Source organism: Anser cygnoides, chromosome 1 (assembly GCF_040182565.1).
Source record: "Anser cygnoides isolate HZ-2024a breed goose chromosome 1, Taihu_goose_T2T_genome, whole genome shotgun sequence".
In the NCBI taxonomy this organism is placed as follows: Eukaryota; Metazoa; Chordata; class Aves; order Anseriformes; family Anatidae; genus Anser; species Anser cygnoides.
In genome coordinates, this window is record NC_089873.1 from 186,978,217 (window position 1) to 186,999,315 (window position 21,099).

Sequence of the window (21,099 nt, forward strand, 5' to 3'; positions counted from 1 at the left end):
AATTTTTGCAGGAAACGCCAGCAAATAAAAATTCTGAAGCCCTAAAAAAAATAATTCCTTCATGCAGATGGTGGTCAAGTTGGACTGGGCTGCCCAGGGAAGTTGTAGAGTCCCCATCCCTGGAGGACTCCACTCCCTTTAAGAGCCGTGGATGTGGCACTAAGGGACGTGGTTTAATGTTGGGACTTAGTAGGTCGGGTTGTGGTTGGACTTGATGATCCTGAAGGCCTTTCCTCATCGAGATGATTCTGTAATTTAACAATTTTGGGGGCAGTTGATTCTGTTATGGGACCCTGAGCATAAGTATCTCTGTAAACTGTACCGGTATGATGTCTTTACTGTGATGCTCTAATTCATCAGTTCATCTAATGTAATCTTATTGAGGCAGTAACGTCTCTGCAGCACACAAACCTTGGATTCTGGCCAAGTAGCGGCATCTGTCAGCAACTTGGGGAATTGAAGTGCCCCAAAAGGAAGATGAGCCAGTTGGTGGATAACTCAAGACATTTGTTAAATCCACATTGGCAACCAGATAAACGTCAAATATAAAGATAAGATGCATAAAACATGAGATTTATTGCTTGCTACATAAAGTGTACAGATCCAGGTTTCTCCATACTAAGTTGTGTATGATGATCACTTCAGGAACAGATAAAGCAGAAACAGAAGAGGCTCTGAGAAGGTGATGTGCATGACTGACTAGGGCATGAAAGACTTCAGTCTTTCAGGTTTTACTGCTTCTCCTCACGTGTATATTTTTGAGGAAGTCAAATCACAGAGAAAAAAAAAAGTACATTATTTAGAACTTAATGCAGGAATTCTTCAATTAAGCTAATGTCAGTAAATAACTGAGTCAACTCTTCACTTGCTGCACCAGTTTACTCATAGACAAAGTGTGTGGTTAAGGCTAGAAAACTAGAAAATAGAGGAATTAGTGAAACTCCCACTGAGAGTCCTGTTAGCGTGAACCTACAGTGCCCTCCAGTTTTGCAAGGGCAAAAGCTCACGCTTTGTTGGTCTTCAACTGTGAGAGGGTTGGGTGCAGCTAGTAAAGGTGTTTGTTCACATCTGATAACTGCAAGATACGAGATACTCCTCTGAAACACCTACTCTTGGTTGCTTTGGATGGACTGGAATGGCACAGGGCAAGAAGCGGACAGTTGAAGGAAAAGAGCTAAGTATGTTGGGCTAAGGTTTTGATAATTGTACCAAAGTATTGAAGATCACTTTTAAATAGGGAGCTAAGGGGCAAAATAGCCCCTAAATCCTAAATTTAGGGAGTAAAGAAAAAGAGAAACATACTAAGATGATGTACGTAGGAAGCCAGTAGAGTTTTACAGTTAGTAGGCTCTGAAGTTGGAAAGATGGAAGGTGTTGAGTTTCTTGGTGAATTGTAACCAAGGACATAGAACTGCTTTTACATGGTGCAGTAAGTCACTCTAGAAATGAAAGAGTGGGAGAGATGAAGAAATTGAATCTGTAAGGAAATGCATTGATCGGTGTTGTTTCAAGCAGAAGAATAATTAAATACGGTACTATTAAAACCAGAAAGGCCATTTCCAGAGAGGATTATGTGGATCTGGTAAATCGGAGTTAGGCAGACAATGAGGAAAAAGCATTTCAGAAAGAGGCTGCTGATGCAGTTGCAAAAACCATCCTTGATGAAGGGACGGAGAGATTATAAAGAACGTTATAAAGATTATAAAGTTGTTGGCTGTGGAGCTGTACAGACGGTACTAAAGAGGGGGATGTGGGAGGAGAATTACGTAGTAATGCTGATGAGCAAGGGTAACAGAAGAATGGAAAGAGCCTGCTCAAGGAGTTCATATGCAGGAAAGATAAAGGAATCTGGCAGAAGAGAGAGTTGTTGTCTTGGGCAAGACTTGTGGTATGGATGGTTTGGAAGAGAGAACCTGAGTGAGAGGGGAGCAGGCGTCAGTACTGGAGACTTTCTGAAGTAAGAGGTACAGAAGGAAAGAAAATTTTAGTATGCTACAGGGTTTGAATAGCAGAGTGAGGGGACAAAAAAAGCAATGAGCTGTTAGAGAATTGAATGAAGGCAGCAAGTTTATATTTGATGGGAGGAGGAGATGCCCATCCTAGGCTTGATGACTCTCTGTCTTTATTTTTCCTATTTCATGTGTGAACATGTGTCACCTTGCTCTACATCAGCTAGTTAGTACCATTGTGCATTGGTCCTGATATCAAAGTGTGGTAACATTTGAGCAGGAGTAATTTTTGGGTGTGGGTAGGAGCTGGGTTCTCACTGTTCTTGTCCTGTCTCCCATGAAGCAATTTATGACAGGGGTTTGAGCTCTCCATGTTAGTGGTTCCCAGAGAGAAACTTCACGAAACTTCGAATATCAGTGTTTCTCAACATTAAATTCATGCATAACCCTCTAAGTTCCCTGTTGGGATATATCCCCTGCTCTCCTCAAATTCCGTAGCATAGACACTTGTTTAGAAAACTAGTTTTTGTTTAAAAAAATAATCGTTGAAGTCTCACCTGATGTTTCAACAGCAAAACCTGGAATCTTAATTTACATAGATTTACTTCTAAACTTCGTGTCATTTAATGCCACGTAGAAGAACAAAACAGAATGTATTAAGACTAGTGTGTCGCACGTAGTGTAGAAAGGATTTCTTGTTCCTGTGAGAAGACCAAGACAGAAATACATACTATTTTAACTGAGGAAGGCAGATAGTTTGTTCCTACTAATTTATTGGCCAAGTCTTAGCTAGCTGAAAATCCTGAAGGCTGAGTTGCATCTAGCACAAAATGGGTGCTGATGAATATACAAATTGCAGAAATAAATTGATACATTTTCAAGAATTAAATGAATAGAGCAACCTTTTCATTTGTGATGGAATAAAAGGAAGAGTGATCGGTCCTGAGTAGGTGCTCATCAAGAGGCAGCTTAGGAGGGAAGGTGAGTGTGGGGTGAAGCGCAGCTCCCCGGGCTTGGGGAGCTTTTGATGTGCTCTGGGGAGGTAGCAGGTTAGCGAGCCATTGAGTATGAAAATTCATGTTTCTGACTGCTGCTTATGGTAGTGTCTTGTGTTCACCTTGCAGTGGGGAGTAAAACATGCTATTTCAAGAGACATTAATCTGATGCGTGGCCTCACAAGCCAGTTGTAAAGGCGGTGTGGCTGTGCAGCTTCAGCCAGCCCAAACCCCGGCGGTAACGTCTCCTCTTCATTTACAGAGGGCACTCTTGTAATGAGAATCTCACGATAAAATGCTCTTCTTCACTGAAAAGCTCTCACAGCTTGATGATGCGGTTGTCACCATGGAGATTTCATTCCGACAGAACAGAATTAATTCAGTGCTGTTCGACTTCGGAAACGTGCAGCAGATACCTCCCAGTGCCTTTGGCTAACCCACCACCTGAGGAGAGAACTTGGATCAGAAACCAAGAGAGGAAATACATACATGTTGATGATACATTATATTTTTTGTAGATGACCGGATCTAAAGAAGTGTCATGTGCATAATGACAGATAAATGTGAAAGGGCATGAATAAAAGCCGCAGAGCCTGGGTCAGCAGGAAGGGAAATAGACTTGCCTTAAATGTAGAGAAAATACTCAGATGTGATGCTCCGTGGATTCGTGTTGAGGTCTGATACCTTTTTGTCATAAAGGATGTTATGTGCAATTATCACATACTCCACAAAGAATGGAGCAGGCTGAGGTTCCTCCAACATACACATATTAAGGAGGGAAAAAAAAGGTGTTGATAGCACATTTATTTAGAAACAGCAAGTATTTTTCTTTCTTCTTCCTAAAAGCCTTATTGTTATGTTTGGATTTCTGATTTCACAGTAATGACCTAAAAAGCAATTACGCCAATATGGAAATGTTATTTTTTTTTTGTTCTGAAACCATGAAAACCTTTTGAATGAGTAATGGTTGCTTTACTGGTCTTTCTGCAGAATAGTCTGCGAAGGGAAGCTCTGTGCAGTATGGAATGTATTACAAAACTGAACAAAGCACTCAGAAATACAGTGTGGGAAGTAGCCTTATACGGGCTAGAAGATAAATATAATGATATAGAAGGTCTTTTGTTCCTGTAGTTCTGCTAGGATTAGGAAGTTAAAGAAAAACTATGGTGTCTTGTCCTGTACAAACAGCTTGTGTGAATTGATAAGCTCTCAGGAATATCCGTAACTATCACAAAACTGCCAGTGGTAGATGACAGTGAAGTTAGCTCGGGATCTAATCTGAGATGTTTCTCCATGAAGCAACAAAGAGTGGAGATATGGGTAAAGTAAGTACTTCAGAGGTGGTGATAATTGGAAAATATAGTTTGGTTAAGGAGGAAAATAGAGGGAAACATATGAAGATAAATTTAAATCTTAAGGAGGAACTTTGTTTTATTGGGGAAAAACAACAACAGCAAAAAACAACCACAAAAACCAGAAAAACAAAACATAAGAATAGAACAGAGGTATAGTGAGCTCCTTAGAACTAAAGAGACCTGCCAGGAATTAAACATGAAGTCTGAGTGAATCAAAAGTAGCAAGAAAAAAAAAACCTACCAACCCTCCATGAACTTATAAAGCTGAGCACCAAATTCATGAGTCAGAGTCTTAAAATGGTGAATCATTTAAACACTGAGGTTTTTCCAGGGATAACTTTTTTCTAATGTCTTCTTCAAAGTAAGGGAAATGATAATTGAACTTAACATGAGATTGTTACAGGTACAAAAAGGTACTTAATTTATTTAAAACTTCCCAACTGGCTGCCAAGAGGATTGTCTGTGGGGCTGCTCTGAGTTCCCCCACCTTCGGGTGTCTTTCCACGTGAGTTTCGCTGTGTCTCTGTCACCCTCTGAACACTCTCCTGCCTTGCAGCCTACGGCTCTTCTTATACTCACTTCCCTGCCTTTCTGCCTCACGTTTTCCTTTTGCCATCCTTCATTTGTCTTTCTTTCCAGAAGACTTCTATACCGGCTTATTGAGTGCTCTTTGTATCGTTCTGCGTCTTTTTTTGTTTTCTCCCTTATTTCTTTGTCCTCAATTTTGCTTTCCAGCTCTCCATTAACCACGTTGCCTTAGGGCACCCCAGCTTGAGATCTTCTCATTGCTCATCCAAAGCAGAGTCTAATTCAGAGTCTAATTAAGTTGTTGTTGTTGAAAGAAGACAAACACACAGAGCGCTCCCCCTTCTTTTCCTCTCCAAAACACAGCATATGAAAAGTGTAATAAAAACATGAGAGCAAGTAACACTGGTGGTGTTACGCTGTTGCTTGAGCTGTGAGCTAGAGGATCATTCAAGTATTTCATTCTTTTTTATTTAAAATTTTCAGTCACTATTAACTTGATACACGGTCAACTTTAAAACCGTAGGAAAGCATTCAGGGTGCTGTCACTGAGGAGACCCTTGCAAAGAGGTCTGTTCTGGTTTTTGTGTGGTTTAAAACATGAATTCAAAAAGGTCCCTGGCCTCACTATAACCAGAATCCGGCTATTATAGGAGGTGATTTCATCTGTTATTTATCTGAACTCGCTTAATGCTTTTAGAGAAAGGGTTGATTCACTCCCTCCGTCCTTCCTTCCCTCCGCCTTCTCCCTCTCCCTGTCTTCCATTTCCCTGTCCCCCTCTCCCTTTCTCTGCAGCTCCTTCCTGGCGCTGCTAACTGCCAGCCAGTGCCTCTACAAGCTGCTGTTCTTTATTCTTGGGTCATCTGTGCTCCAAAATGTAAAGCATAATTCCTTACATCTTTCTGCAGATGCAAGAAAGGGGGTTTCCATAATACAGTTACCAACTTCAAAGAGGTGAATATTAAGACCTGAAATGCTTCAGGCGAACGAAGGGATAACAAAAGGCTCCATGATAGTTAGGAGATTCCTCATTGGTTCCAGGTACGCCCCTGTCAGGGGGAGAAAGAAAGAGAGAAAGAAAGGGAAGTGAAGGTAATTTTAAAGGTGCCTCCAGTTCCCGTGCTATGGTGCAAAGCCAGTGCTGAGCCTGGTCCTGTTGGTCCCTGTGTCCCCTGTGGTTTTCTAGTGAAAGCACCAGACTAACCTTTGACATATGAGATCATTTGGGGCTCTTCCCGTGTTTCCACTGAAAGGACACATGGGATTCCTAAGTTGTTTACTGGGACAAGAAAGATGAGGATTTGAGAAGGATTCAGGCTTCAGCCTGTAAAATTTGCTCAGGTAAGTGTAGGTACGACGACTTCTTCTGTCTCTCTGCTCTTGTGCATCTGCTATGTAGAGCTCAGCGAGGCTTTTTTGTGTGACTTGTGTATTGCCCAATGCCTCTACTAGTGACCAATTTTCCTTGTGGCTGTTTTTATTCTTTCCTGTCACTCAGGCAAAGGATCCTAATGCCTGAGACTTCTTGTCCTCTGGTTTTGTTACTGTTACTGAATGCACTCCCCTAAAGAGACACCACTAAAGTTAAATTTCACCACTCTGCCAGCAACTTGTTAGTGTCCAAGTGTCACAGTACACTTAGTGCCAGGTTTGTAGTGGAAAACATTTATTTTTTTCAGTTTCGTTTTACCGAAGTTGTATGTGTGACTGCTCCTGCACAGGCTTTGTTTTCCTCGCTGTGAGAAATGTCCTGCTGGAATACGGAAGAAAAATCTGAAAAAGGAGAGGAGGGACTGTGTGAGCTGGAAACAACAAAAATGTTCGGGGCGGCTTTGGTAACATACCTTTTTAAAAAATTGGCTAGGTGCAACAGAGCGCACTGACCTCTTGAGCACTGTCACAGTTCAAAACAGGTGATGCAGATCCTTGATCTCCTAAACCGTAACTTTTGAGGAGCTGTTTTCTCCAGAAGTGAAAACGGGTAATAAAAAGCAGGTCCTGCTGCTTAGTTGATGACTGAGTGTGAGTAGAAAGTGCTTGCAGATTTCTTGCAAAAAAGCCCGAAAGCGGGTGCTGTGTATTTGTTCGATGCCTTCTGGAAGAGCCCTTCAGTGTAAGCCGCGAGGGGCTGGAGCTGGGGAGCAGAGCGGGCCATGGACGTTGAGACGCAAAGGATGGAAAAGGCTGCCGAGGAGGAAGCAGACAATGAAGGACGTGTCAAGACTTCCGATAAATAGCGTAAAATTAAAAATAAAATAAAGGTACTGAAAGGTGGAAGAGAAGATATTTCTGAGGAGTCTTTCTGTGAACTTCCTAGGTGCTTGAATTATCATGCCCAAATTAGTAAAATCTTGGGAGGCAAGAAAAACGATGAACATAAAATAATAAAGTTTGATTAAATAAAACAAACAAGCATATTTAAGTACAAAATACTTTTTTTTTTATTTTCTTATTTGCATCTAAACTGCACATGCTTAACCTTAAATGCTTTAAATTTTGGCTTAGTTGAACCTGCGTAGGTCTCACTACATCCATTTTAATGTCTTGTTTTGGCTTGAGTGAAACCCTCCTAACTGACCAGAGCCAAGTTTTTTTGTTGTTGTTTTTTTTTTAGTTTTATAAAATCCGCACAATTTTTTATTCAAATGGGAATTTAATTTTAGTTCATGCACATTGTCAAAATAGCTCAACTTTGTGCATAGGGTCACTGAGTATTTGTTTAGTTCTAATGCTCTGCTTGGTGTTAAATGTGAAGGTCATCGCTCCCCAGAAGTGTGTCAAACTTGGGATCCACACAGGAAATCACAGGATTTTTTTAATGTCATTCTGAAAATTAGTGGGTTTGTGCACGTTGTGGGAGAGGTGGCAATTTCAGAGGAACTTGACTGAAGGGAAGAAATGTTTGAAGCTTGGTGGGTGTATGGGGTGGGAAGATAGGCAGGATATGTCTTGTGGACGAAAAAAAGATGGAAACTAAGTGAGTTTATAAAAAGGTTGCTGAGGCTGATACACTAATAGAACATAAACTGAGTAGGAACACGGAAAAAAGCTGCTTGAAATATTTACATATTTGATGATAGTGCTCAGGTACTGTGTAGTGTTGTTAACATGAGGATATTGATAGGAACGGGGCTGTGGTAGACCTAAATCTGGAATTATGTGTATTGCTTAAGGACAGAGCAATTTTGAGAGTACCTTTGTCTTTTGAGAGTACCTGGTATTTACTTCAGCTACTTCTTCTCTTGGTTTCCTCATTTTTCAGCTGCTATTGCTCTGCGTTTTATGACAAATGGTACTTTGCAAGCAAGTCACGACGTGTAGCACTATTTTTCTTCCTTAAGACTTTTCTAGCACAGAGACTCACAACTGCTGTAGGTGCCAAAGCCTTCTGGTGTGCTTCTGGGAAGCACGAGAGGAATTTTAGACCCCATCGATGCCAATCGCTGCAGGCTGGGGGTGGCGGTGGTGTGTGTTTGGTTTTATGCCGAAGTCTGCAGGACCCTGGCTAGCCTCACTAGCTAAATCTCGCACTTCTCTATTCGTAGGCTTTAAATGCTGACTTTTTCCCTGCTTTTTATGAGGGGGTTGCTCTCCTTCAGTTGGACTGTTCTCAACTCTTTTGTCAAATTTTATAAATGCTTTATGTATTACTTTCCTGTCTGTATTCAACTGACATGAAACCATGAAAACTATGTTCAAATATTAGTGTGCTATTTAATTGCAAAACATTATATAAAAATAAGCAAATATAACCTGCTAAAATTTTCTTATAAATGTGAAACATGGACAGAGTATATAATACTGTTTACAAAGTATCTTTTTTTTTTTTTAATAGTCAGATATTTAATTTGTTTTTGAAATTTGTCAAAACTGGATTGGTAAGTCCAAAGGCAGGTTTGGAGAATGTTATTGATTATTCTTTTAAGAACATCAGTAAAGAAGTACTAAATTTTTAAGTAGTGCCTTGCAAATTAAAAGGTATTACAAGGATATCTCAAGTATGGTCATAAAGCTGCACCAACCTAATCCTGCCTGCTCACATTTGGGAGTTGAGAGAGGTTAGTTATTCTTTTATTCCGTACGAGAAGAATTCCCAGCTCACCTGATTATTCAGATTGGTGCCTATGAAGAGGTTTTACATTGACTCTGCTGGCAGAGATGAGGAACGTATGATGGAGACTCAGTTCACCCATAGGAGTTTCATTCCTGGTCAGGAAGATTTTGCTCAAATAACTACGTTTAATTCTGCATACAAAACTGTTACCTAATTTCATGGCTGTCAAAGAGTAGAAATGTGGGCTCAGAAGCAAATTAATTATCCACTAACAGCTGAATGGTACCCTGTGCGTAAACAAAAGGCATTTACCTCATATCCCATTGATACATCGTGTAATAAATGTGACAGTTAGGGCATTTCGCCTTATCTCTATTTTCCTGCAGTGTCCATAAAAGTGTTTCTCACTTGTAACAGATGGTCAGAGCACAGCTTTGAAATGTATCTGGAGATGAAGCCCTGTTGATTCCATTAAAAGTGAAGAATTTTCATGCAGATGGAAACAAGGAGGGATTTATTGTTTTTACAATTCCAATGATGAGGTATTTCATACAATGCCTTCCTTTCCTTTTTGCTTGCAGGTGATGTGCCTTCAGGATTTCTTCGGCGATGATGACATTTTTATTGCATGTGGACCGGAAAAGTTCCGTTACCAGGATGACTTCTTGCTGGATGAAAGTGGTAAGAAAACGTATTTTAAAAATGTTTACAACCAGCGCAAAGGACAGCTTTCCATATCGTGCTGGCTTAGCCCAAACTATATCACCTAAATAAATTTCAGAAAAAGAATACATATTTTTATTCTTTAAATTCCAGATACTGAAAATGAGAGGTAACTGAAAGCAATAATAAAGGTACCAAGGGAAAAATATCTGCTTATGCGGCATAAAACTTCATCTCAGCCTGAATTTGATATGCCATAGGAAATAGTAATGTGTTTGGTGAAACTCCTATTTTACAAGGTCTTAGTGTTTTGTCTTTATTTTGTCTTTGAATTTATTCTACTTATCACAGTCTCTGAACCTCACAGTTCTTGTAATTGATATTTAGATAATGTGTCATAGGTAGTATGATGCAGGAAATTACAATTCTGTATGGAAGATAAACAAGCAGCAAATACAAAGTCATCAGAGGAAATTCAGGGAGTTCTCTGTTTAGTCAGAGACTGACTAATAAAGTAATTTATTTGATGTACAAAATCCTCTAAGGAAACTATGCTTGTTTTGCAGCTAATGTTATAAAGAATATCCCTAAATTGTGAATGGTAGTAGTAAGAAAAAGAAATTACAAGCATTGTGCATTTGAAAACAAAATAGTTACTGCTTAACTCGAGATTATTTCTATATAGAGCAAGAGCCAGCAAAGGTTTTATTTCCCCCCCACTCTTTCTTAGTCCAGAGTATGTCTCTAATGCATTGCTATCAACTCCTCTAATCTTTTTTCAAAATATCAAAGGTCTCAAAGAAAAGTTGACTTGAAGAATAAGAAAAAAAATTGTTATAACAGTAACTACTTCATTGCCATCATATATAGAAGTGGAAGGCTTCTTGGTTTAGCTGCATCCAGACAAATGTTGGATTGAGTTGTGTAGGAGCAGAAGAAGCCAGCTTGTGTAAGACCTTATGTTATGAACAGAAAGGGCCTGAACAAACAGGTATCTTTGCTACTGAACAGGGCAATGGCATTTTTATTGGTCGCAGACAGATGCAAACACATTCCATGTTTCTCTAGAAGACCTTATAATAAGGAAATAAAAACCAAATAGTGCACCAGATTTTCTCTTTGCAATAATGAAATTGCTGTGGTTTTCTGTAATGTAAAATGTACAAACTGGAAAAAGTAATGTTAGCCATCTTTAGGACAAGAATTAGAAATGTGAGGGGGATGTACTTGGGCAGCAGCGTTGTTTCCCAGGTGGGAATGTGGCCAGCACTGCAGTCCTTGCCTTTCAGGAGCGGAGAGCCAGGTAGCCGACCGTGGAGCCTGGGCTCAGTTGTGTCTCTTATCTAAAAGATGACACTTGCAGCTGCTCAGTGTCTCCTGGCTGAATCCTGCAGCACTTTTTTGCAGAGCTGACTTGAGAAAACTGATAAAAGATTTGTCTAAATCTAGTATATAGATCTTCCTTGGAGTTCTGATGTCAAAATCCAGACGTAACCCAACTCTGCTTAGCCTTTATTTGTTTGACATATCATCATGTCTTTGAGTAAGCATTGTCCTTCTCTGGAACATTTCTGCTTAAATACATATTATGCAGAGTTGAAATAAAAAATTAGCTGAAACTGTCGGCTGAAAATACAACTTCAGTGACCTGTTCTGGTGTTTGCTTTTGTAATAAGCTAGGAAAGAGAAAAAAATAATATTCCAGACTGTTTCTCATTTCTTTGCAAATTTCACATCATCGTTGCCTTGCATTTTTGGGGAAGTTAGGAAGCAGAAAATTTGTTTAGGTTGCTTGCCATTAATAGCTGACATATCAATTGGTACGGAGCCGTTCAGCCTTCTCTGAGATAGGAGCATGATTCGGATAGAAAGTAAAAAAAAACAACTGAGCTTTTAGCTTGTTTCGCTTGGCAAATGAAAAGAAGATTGTGCGCTCATATTGTGTCTGTGTGTTCCTCACGGTTAGTCTAAGAACATTAAAATTATTAGTAAGTACTGTCCGACTGTGCAAGACGTGGAAAGCCTGTCTCTGCTTCCCTGAAAAGCAGCTTGAAGCAGCACTGTGCTAGCCTCTGTCGCTACATCCCTTCAGTTCTTCCCAGTTTCAGCTGGATGTTGAGAGTAACAGTTGTGGTGCTGCAGCTTAAGGAGTAAAGAAAAGCAAAAATGGAAGGTGGGAAAGAAAAGGGCAGATAATAAATGACTAACTAATCAAGGTGTTCAGGGCTGTTGGGAAAGAGGGAGTTATTTTTCAGGGAGAAAGAATGACCTTGTTTTATGATCTGGGTTCAGAGCTCCTGATAATAACATCAAAAAGGTAAGTTTCTGGGATTGAAAAATAAATCACCTACACTGGGATTTGTCTTAGCTAAGAGGAGGTATCAAGAGAAGCTGAGTCATCCCAATAAGTTCCTTTCCCAGTAAATAAAATGTTAGACCTATTGATGGGGTAGGTGGTAGATGTTTTATTGACTTGGTCAAAGGTAGAGGTTTAAGACAGTTCAGATGAATTATGCTCTAGAAGTGCCTGGTTTGATTTTATAAATGGTATCTACATGCCTGGTAAGGCTGTTTTTATCTGTGTTGTATTTCTCTAAAGTTGTTAAACCAACTTTTAGAATGAGATGAATTCTACCCAATGGGAAGGAAAATGAGTAAGGACTCATCAGTCTGCACTACTTCTAGACACCTTCCTGGTTTTTGCTTCCATAACTTGCTCCCAGAATCAGAAATTTAGAAAAAAAAAACAAAAAACAAAAAAACAGTCTAGAAGTCAGTGAATCAATCTTCTTGTCTAAGTTTGGGATTAATATTTACGTGTTTCTTTTCTGAGAGGTGCTTGTCTAACATGCCCCTTAGAAGCCTCTGATAATGAGGATTCTGTAACCTCCAGAGAATTTCTGTTCCACTGGTAAACTCTCCTTGATTTTTTTTTCAGCCATCTCATCCAAGATTCCCATGCTATAAATGAAGCCCATTGCTACTTCTCTTATCTACGGTGAACATGGGGAACAGATGATTGTTTTTTTTCTTAGAAAAATCTGTGGACTGCCACATGCCCCCTCTTCTTTAAGCTGAGCAATTAGTTCAGCCTTTCATTATTTTGACTTCAGGTTCAAACCTGTCCTTGAAAGAGGGAATGTGCTCCTTTGTATCATCTCCCTTCTCTGTTTTATGTCTTTCAGGAAGAGGCATTGCATATCCCCTTGGCAATCAGTTAAGAAAAGTCAGTTAATTAGCGATTCATCAAAGAACAAAATAAGCAGTCGGCACTATACATCGCTGTTTCTTCTCTCTTTCTTCATGTACAGCTGTTTTTCATAATAACCACACTGTTTATCGCATGAAATCCAGAATCAATAGACACCACCCCCATCATAATTCCTAGCAGTCATCTCCACATCTGACCTAATGGATACATGCGATAGCCACATACACTTCCGTGAAGAGAAGGACAGATGGGATCTGAAAACACATGGGAATTGCCATAATGTTAAAAAGTAAACACCCCTTGTTTATCAGACATCACTGGTGATTCTGTTTTCATAGGAAGGTTTTGTGGGAAATGTAAGCACACAAAAAATTATATTAATAAAGCACACCATTACATCAGCCAGCTTGTAAGGCGAAGAATTCCTCGGTGTACGATATGGCAGTGGCTGCTTCAAGCGTTGTTAGCTTGCACTTCTGGAAACTTGCCCAGAAGTCCCAGTTTTTCTTTAACTGCTGGTGGCTCAGTTTTCAAAGAAGAAAATAAGTCAGAGGATGCTTTTCTGTAGCGCTCAGCTGTATGTTGGCAGAGATTAGGATTTAAAGGCCATGCTCACAAAAATGTTTGCAATCAACTAACTATTATTGAGGTACTGAAGTAGGATCTGGCAATGTAAGTAACTCATGGGATTGTCCCTAAATGAGAACATCTCCTTGGCTTGTACAGAGATTTCTTCCTTAGCACAGTAAAATAAGTCAGTTTTTGGCAATATCAGAATTAAATGTCAAAAAATTGCTTTATGTTTAGTTAATGTTGGCCGAGTGCTTTGCAAGCTTGAGTCGCACAGTCTAACTCCTAAACGTGACAGAATTCATCACGTACAGACGCATCACGTCAAAAAGCTGCGATTTAGACTGACCAAAGCCAGTATCTACCTCCAAGCAGAGTGTAACCAATATACAATGTCTGGATGTAGAAATAGCTTCAGATCACTTGTCAAGAGCACATGTTCCTGTTATGGAAACAATGATGAGAATAACTCTCTTCTAGGGGAAAATTAAGACTGGAATCATTGAAACCTAATTTCCCTTTGACTTTGCTGGCCTGCGTTCGTCCTCAGCTCGACATCTCAGTGCCAGCAGTTGTACTGCATCATCCTGCCAGCAGCAGACAGCTTGCCAGGAAAATCTGAGTCCTGCGGTGTCCGCACACGTGTGCGCGCATGGAGGCATGCACATGCATCTGATTCAGTAACTGCGGTTAAGGTCAGGAGTATCGTGTTTATCCCTGTTAATAACTGTCAGGCTTCTCTAACCCCGATCACTCTGTCCTTCCTAAAAGAGGGAGAAAGGGGAAATTGGTTGTAGTCCTCGTCTACCCTGATTTACAGGACAAAGACTGATGTGTTAGCAGCTTTTGGCTAGACTTCGGGAGGGAGAGCATACTGGCTGACTTACTCTGCCCTCATCAAAAACTCGTGCTTTGGCAATTGGAAAATAATGGTGGGTTCTAGGGACTTTGAGATACAACTTTGCTTTCAACAGAGGCATAAATATAAAGTGTTCCAGCACACTGTGGTATTTCCAAATGTCATCGACTGCTGGGCGTTAGAGACAGATATTCTGTGTATGAGGCCGAAACAAAGGCAGGAAGGGGCTAGTCCTCTGGCATATACCACTTAAACTAATCGTTCAGAGCGGGCAGAACGAAAGCAGCTTGGTTTCCTGTGGATTTGCATCCAGTGCCTCCTTTATTTTCCTACTCCAAGACCTCCAGTTTCATCTCCACCCTGTCATCATCTCTTAGACGTTTGCCCAGTACCCTCAGCTCCTTCCCACCCGGTCTGCTGCTGCTTGCCCTCATCCCCTTGCCTTTCTTGCTGTAAGGACATTAATAGGGTGTCCCGTGTATCCATCAGGCAGACAGTTGCATAATTTTATCAAAACTGATAGGAATATCCTGTCACTGAGAGCACTGTTACCCATATCAAACTCGGTAGAAAATGTCTGATGTGTCCCTGAGTTGTTGGCGGAGAAATGCCAGGCCGTGCGGGCAGGCAGGGAGTGTTCACAAAAGCTTTTGTTACCTGGGGCAGCCCCACTAGAAGTTCCCATCTCCTGGGCCCGCTTTGGTGGCACGAGGCTTGGATCCGGTTGCATGGAAGTACGTGGCTGTGTAAGGCTGACTTGGTTGGTCATATTTGTGTGTTTCCTGCTCAGGATTTCTCTTTTAACACTTAGCTCTTTTATTGATATGTTCTTTCTTTATTATGCAAGCTCATTTCTTTATCCGTTGCCTGCAAGCTCTTTGCTTTGAATATTCTCTGCTCTGTCTTACAGGTCTACTTACTTGACACTTCTCACCTTTCTGCCTAAGCGTATCTTGCAGGGAACGTTTGGTCATTCAGATCAGGAATCTTTGCTCCCCTCTGGCTAAACAGGGATAAGGATATGCTAGAGCTTTCGAGATTACATAAGTGTTTCCAGTCCAGATTTACGCTGTAGTCCCTCTTTCTTACTTCTCTTCCCTTACCCCCTCACCATCCGTGTATATTTGCATAGTTGTCATTTTCAGCATTATTTCTGTGAAAAAGTTGCCTATATATATAATGAGAAAAAATCAGGATCACTTGAAACTTACAGAACAGTAGCTCATTGAAACTAGCCAAACAGCAGTGCTGCAGTTGAGGCTAATTCACTCTCTTCATTGAACCAAATGTTCCTCAATATGTTTTCTGCAGCATTTGCTTTCTCTGGTGTCTGTTAAAAATAGCACGAACGAAACGCCATCCAGTAAATAGAGCTGGTGGAAATTCCTACTTCATTTGCATAAGGATTTGAGTATGCATCTTCCTTTGACATTTGGCAAAGATAAAGTTTGTTTTGGATATAAAAATTGTAAGAACTTTGGGCCATAAAATACCATGCTTTTCTCAATGATAAATATGGAGTTAAATTGCATTTTGTTTGAGAACATGAAACTTAAGCCTGTTTAAAAAAAACACACACAAAAAACATTTTTAAACATGGTCAGTATTATTATCTTAACATACTGGAGATTTTACTCATATCAGGTAGTGTTAATGTGTTAATAACAGAGTGGACAGAATGTGTTTATTTTTATTGATGTTTTATAGCATGATACTTTTGCTACTTTTTTTTTTTCTTATATTGAAATTTCCTGAACCAAATCTTCTTAGGGGATTATTTAGATTAATCAGATTGGTTCAGGAGCAGAGATTTTTCCTGCAACACATTTTAAGCTAATTTCCCAAAATACAAACATTTCAATTGTACATCCAAATGCAAGGAGCAGAATTCAAATTTTTATTTCCAGTTCTAAAAACAGACTTTGTGCTGGGGGAGTAACACAAATTCGGTAGGCATAACAGATCTTCATATTATTCTGTGGCATTTGAATTCTTAATTTGACTGCCTGATACCTCCTCTTTCATGTAACTTTATTTTAGGCATAAGTAACTTTATTTTAGCCTTTAGGCGTAGTCCATAGGTCGTATAAAGCTCCATTCTGTGTGTCCTCATAAGATGAGAGCTTCCAAATATTCCAGCTCCCTTGGAGAGTGCTACTTAGGAGAGATTTTCCATCTTTTGCTCTTCCAGTTCTAGTGAAGATGGAAGCATCAGAAAGTAGCTCTGTACAATACTTCCTTACCCCGAGGCTGTTAAGGAGTTTGGTGTAGAGCATAAACAAGTTTAACTTCAGAGTTGTGTAGGGATCACCTTTCGTACATGTTTGGCCATATACTTTTCCTCATCTTGTTAAGCAGTTTGGTGAAATGGAGTATAAAATACTGGTAATCTTGGCAAGTAGGTTTGTGTTTTTCACAGTTTGTGGATCCTTTCCAATGTAAGAAACTGTTAGGATTGGATCTGTTTCTGAAAAGATGTACCCTGTAGTCCTGTTCCAAGAGATCCTTTGTATAAGCAGCACAGTCCCATTTTCTCCAGTTATTACGAGTTTGGATGAGACATCTTAGAGATGAGTAGTTCCTGCAGTATTAGTCCTTCATTATTCAGCCTGAGAACCTGAACAAACTGTGCTGTCTGCTAAACTGTATTAGAATGGGCCCTGGAGAGCTGCCTGTTCACTGGGTGCTAGTGGTTGTACCAAAGAGGTTTTGTACTGAGATAAGACTCCACTCATCGTTAATAAAAATGGACTGAGTTGTTAAAATATGGCCATTGTAATTTTCTACTTCTCATACGAGACACCGACTCTATACCTGGAGTGCTGTCATGTCTTGAATAAGTATGTATGTAAGTGGTTTTTTTTTAAGGCCAGAAGTGTCCAAAGCTTCTTTTATACTGGCAAAACCTTCTGAAAAGAGAACAATAAATCAAAATCCATAGTTCATTTTAGAAGGCAGATGTGTAAGGAAAATGTATTTGTCCTTAATATTCAGTAAGGGCCTTTTCTGAAAAGTCTAATCAAACACAAACCCCTGTACAGAAGCTGAGAGAGTAAAGACCAACCTGGATAACATTTCAAAGTGGTAAAATTGGAAACAGTACAGCAGTGATAGGTATTCATATTTATATACACATACATATTTAATAATATTCTGTGCATACAGACACAAATAATGTACAACCCCACGAAAGGGTTTTTACACGTCCGGTAGATCTCTGTATAACGGCGGTGTTGGTCTGCACTGCTGAAATGATGGTTTACAATATATGCCGAAATACTGGCTCCGTGCTGCTATTTTCAAAATGCAGCCTACAGAAATTTCCCATGTAAAAAATTCCAAGCACTACCTTGACAGTTCAGGTGGCTCCTGTGAACAGTCACCTTCGAATAAACTTTTTTCGTAGCGTAGCTCACTGCAGGAGGACTGCATGCTAATATTATGCATAAAGTAATCTAAGGCTGACTAATCATTAGGAAGTCTCATGTTGCCAGGGAACTGAACACCCGTAGGTGGTAGGTCATGGAGCTGTGATTTGGATTCTTTTATTCTTCACTTAGAGCTTTTTTTTTTTTTTTTTTAATGTTCTAAAGGAATTGTAACACTTATGTTTTTTTTTCCTTTTGGAAGAAAATCCTCTAGGGACCTAGAATGTATTGATGCAAGAGAGGAACTAACCTGAGATCTCTTTTAACTGAAGGACCTGGGTCAAGAAAAGTCTTTGAAAGATAGCTAATTATTACTGTGTGGAGGGTGGTTAGAGACAAAAATTTTGAATTCTAATTTTTTTCTGTTATTCCAAAATAGGAAAGAAACATTTTTCACAGCTACTTAGAAGATTGTCGAGCAAAAAGGGGAAGACAGCTTAAAGAGCAAGGCAGTTTCTGGTAAAGACACAATGTTAAGGAAGAAAAAAATCCTGCAGGAGAACAAATTTGATGAACCTTTATTAAAAATATTTCTCTAACTTTGTCTGCTCTGTCTGTTTTACCAGCACACATCAATGTGTACAGATCACGGGAAAATGTAATAGGTTTTTTAGTAGCAGTTGCTGTATTGCAGGGCTGGAAGACAGTATATGTTTTTCTTTCTGCTTAAAAAACATAAATTGGGGAACCATGGGGGAGTAAAAGCAAGGGAGACTAACTTGGGAATCAACTAAGATGCCTGAAATTGTCAATAAAAAGAAAAATCTTAAATTAATACATGAGCATTTAATAAAAAGGACAAACCCACGTAAATAAAACAGGATTGATTTTTTTTTCTAATCCCTTTGAGGAGGACAGTTCTCCGGAGATTCTTTAGGGAGTGTTCTGGGATTACAGACTGGATACAGACAGACAGCTGTGTAGTTTTTACCGGAGGGAGAAATACTCATGTGTTATGAACTGCTTTAAACTTCCTAGATGCAGATTAGAGACAAAATTCTGCTAATGCTAACTGGGAACATGTATTCCATTTGTGAAAGCTGTGTATAGTGAACGTATAAACCATAATGCTGTTGTAGATTTAGTGCTGTTCGTAATAAAAATATTATAAAACTGTCCTAGAGCATTAGATAATGTAATCTTATGTTGATTTTATTTATGTTGAATAGAATTTTAAAGAAGATCAAGCCAATTCAGCATTTTTATTTATTTTATTTTAAGAGAGAATACCTAGAAAAATCAAGAGAATTCATCAGTGAACTCCATTGTACTTAAGAGACCTGAACGTACAGGAGGTTTGGAATTTCTTTAATGCAAAGGTGCAAAACCTGACAGGTTTGCATCTGTCCAAAGGAGAAAATACATTGTTAAGGAAGTCATATGAAAAGCTAAGGATGAAAATATTCACATAGTAACATTTGGCAAAATTATGCTGATTTTGACCCGCATAAATCAAATTTGATAAAACATTTTAGGCAGGTGAGGAGATAACCAAAAACAACAACGATGACAACAAAAAAACAACTGTAAGAGCTGAAGTGGTGATACAGTGCAGTACACACATCCTGTTGTGCAGGTAAAAACCTGTCACAGTTGAGGAAAAAAACCTAAGTTTGTATATGCTATATGTGCAATGAAGATACTCAATAACAGGACCTTAATGCTGCTCATCCTCCTGTAACACAAAACTGGTACCAGCACAGATTACAGATTGTCTATTACTTCTTTACTAATCTGATTTATCATACCCAAGAAGAACAGCCTCTTTGTGCTCTCAGCTAGGACATCAACTTTACAAACAAACTAATTTATAAAGTTCAGAATATTCTCTGAACAGTTTCTGAAGTATGCTGTGATATCCAGAATGAAAGATGGTTTCGTAGGCTAGGTCTGTTGCCAGCCTAACTGCATTTCCAGTCTGCAATAACTTAAAATTTCTCAGAAGATTAAAACAACACTGGGACTTTACACACCTTAGTAAGTGTTATGGTGTTAGCAGATGTTCTTAGTAAAGCCACATTTTCCAAATATCGCACTGTTAGCCTATTGCCAGCGTGATTCAGCCTGTTTACTTTAGTTTTATCTAAATAATTATAGCAAAATTTAATTGCCTGAACCAGATAGCGTTCAAGGAGAACCCATTAATATTAGCGGCAAAAGCTGCCTGGGGATTTGTAAATTAGAGCCAGTCCTGAAGTTCTTGGTATTTTTTTAGCTTAGGAAGCTGATTTCTGGCTTTTCTGATGATGGGTACAGCAATGTTGCGGTAAGTCCACTGTAGCTGAAGACAGCAGTGACATCCCGGAGGTAGAAGAGGCTGAAGTGTGGGTGGGCTGGCACCAGTACGTGCCCACAGAGAGCACCCACCAGGTTTTTGTTGCCCATGCTGCAGCCCAGCTCCATGTGCGAGGCACATGTGTGCAGGTGTGAATGGGCTTTTAATATTGGCATCTAAAAGTGTTTTGCTTTAAAGGGTGCTGCACTTAATTGTTCTGCGCATGAGGATTTTGGCTGTGAAAACATACGGTTGACAAGCTCTGCGTTGTAAGGCATTTAACTGAATCTCCAGTTTTGCTTTTTTTCTTCTGTCCATTTGAAGACACTTCAGGCAACGGCTGATTTGCTATTTGTCTTGTTTCACACCTGAATAATTCGTATTGTGTGTACGAAAAATGGATAAAAACTTTCAGAACTGTAGACATGCTGACATGCTTTTTGTTTTCTTAAGGGCATGCTAAGTAATGTCGCTCTTTTAAATAGCTATTAGAATACCAGGTGTTTTTATTCCTTCAGACAACATCAATCTACGGTTTTCTTCTTTAAAAAACATTGCTTAATAACTTTCAATACTCATTACAGGCAGATTTGAGGCACTAACTAGAAAAAAGATCAGTCTGTAATATTCTGAACTTCTCGAGGTATGTTAAAGAAGTTTATTTGCTGCAAGAGAGACAGTGTGTGCCTGTCTAACTTTATTTGAAACCAAACCTACTGCAGTGGACACTTACATAACAGCATGTGTTTAAATGGAACAAAAATATGGTTCTTATTCCTCCTCTATTTTTCCACAATGTTTTGAAAGTTTCATCTCTTTTTCCCTACCCATTACAAGCAATCTACACTACTTAAATGTTCCTGACAACCAAAAGCAAAATCAGACCAGTTACCCGGGTGTGATTTAGAATAATTGCATTATTTAGGTAAGTGTCTGATTGGATTGGGGACTAGATTTGAATACAGCTTTTCAGAGTGAGGATGGAGAAAATGGTGTGAAAAGAACCTACACTTTTCTTTTTTCTTTTTCCCTGTGATTTAACACACTATTGTAAGTGGATGGATGATGTTTAGTAAAGAACAAGATGAGAGGAAAACCTGCAAGAAATGCAGAGTAAACATGCCAGTAGTTTCACAGTGGATGTTGTAGGTACATGGGAAGATAGCACAGACTATCTGTCATTTTTGGCAAGGTTCCAAGGTACCTGATATTCT

General features: G+C 39.4%; 1 protein-coding gene across 7 annotated transcripts in view; it reads left to right on the forward strand.

Moving 5' to 3' along the window:
* Positions 1–21,099, forward strand: part of DCLK1 (doublecortin like kinase 1) — a 242,527-nt gene that overhangs the window by 115,033 nt on the left and 106,395 nt on the right. For 6 of the 7 annotated variants that reach the window (XM_013192575.3, XM_013192574.3, XM_048081175.2 and 3 more), the window contains exon 4: positions 9,461–9,560. In XM_013192575.3, the coding sequence (XP_013048029.2) occupies positions 9,461–9,560 (100 nt within the window). Of the gene's footprint in view, positions 1–9,460; positions 9,561–17,989; positions 18,147–21,099 lie in introns of those variants that run through there. The other variant, XM_066989699.1, reaches the window with a different exon arrangement.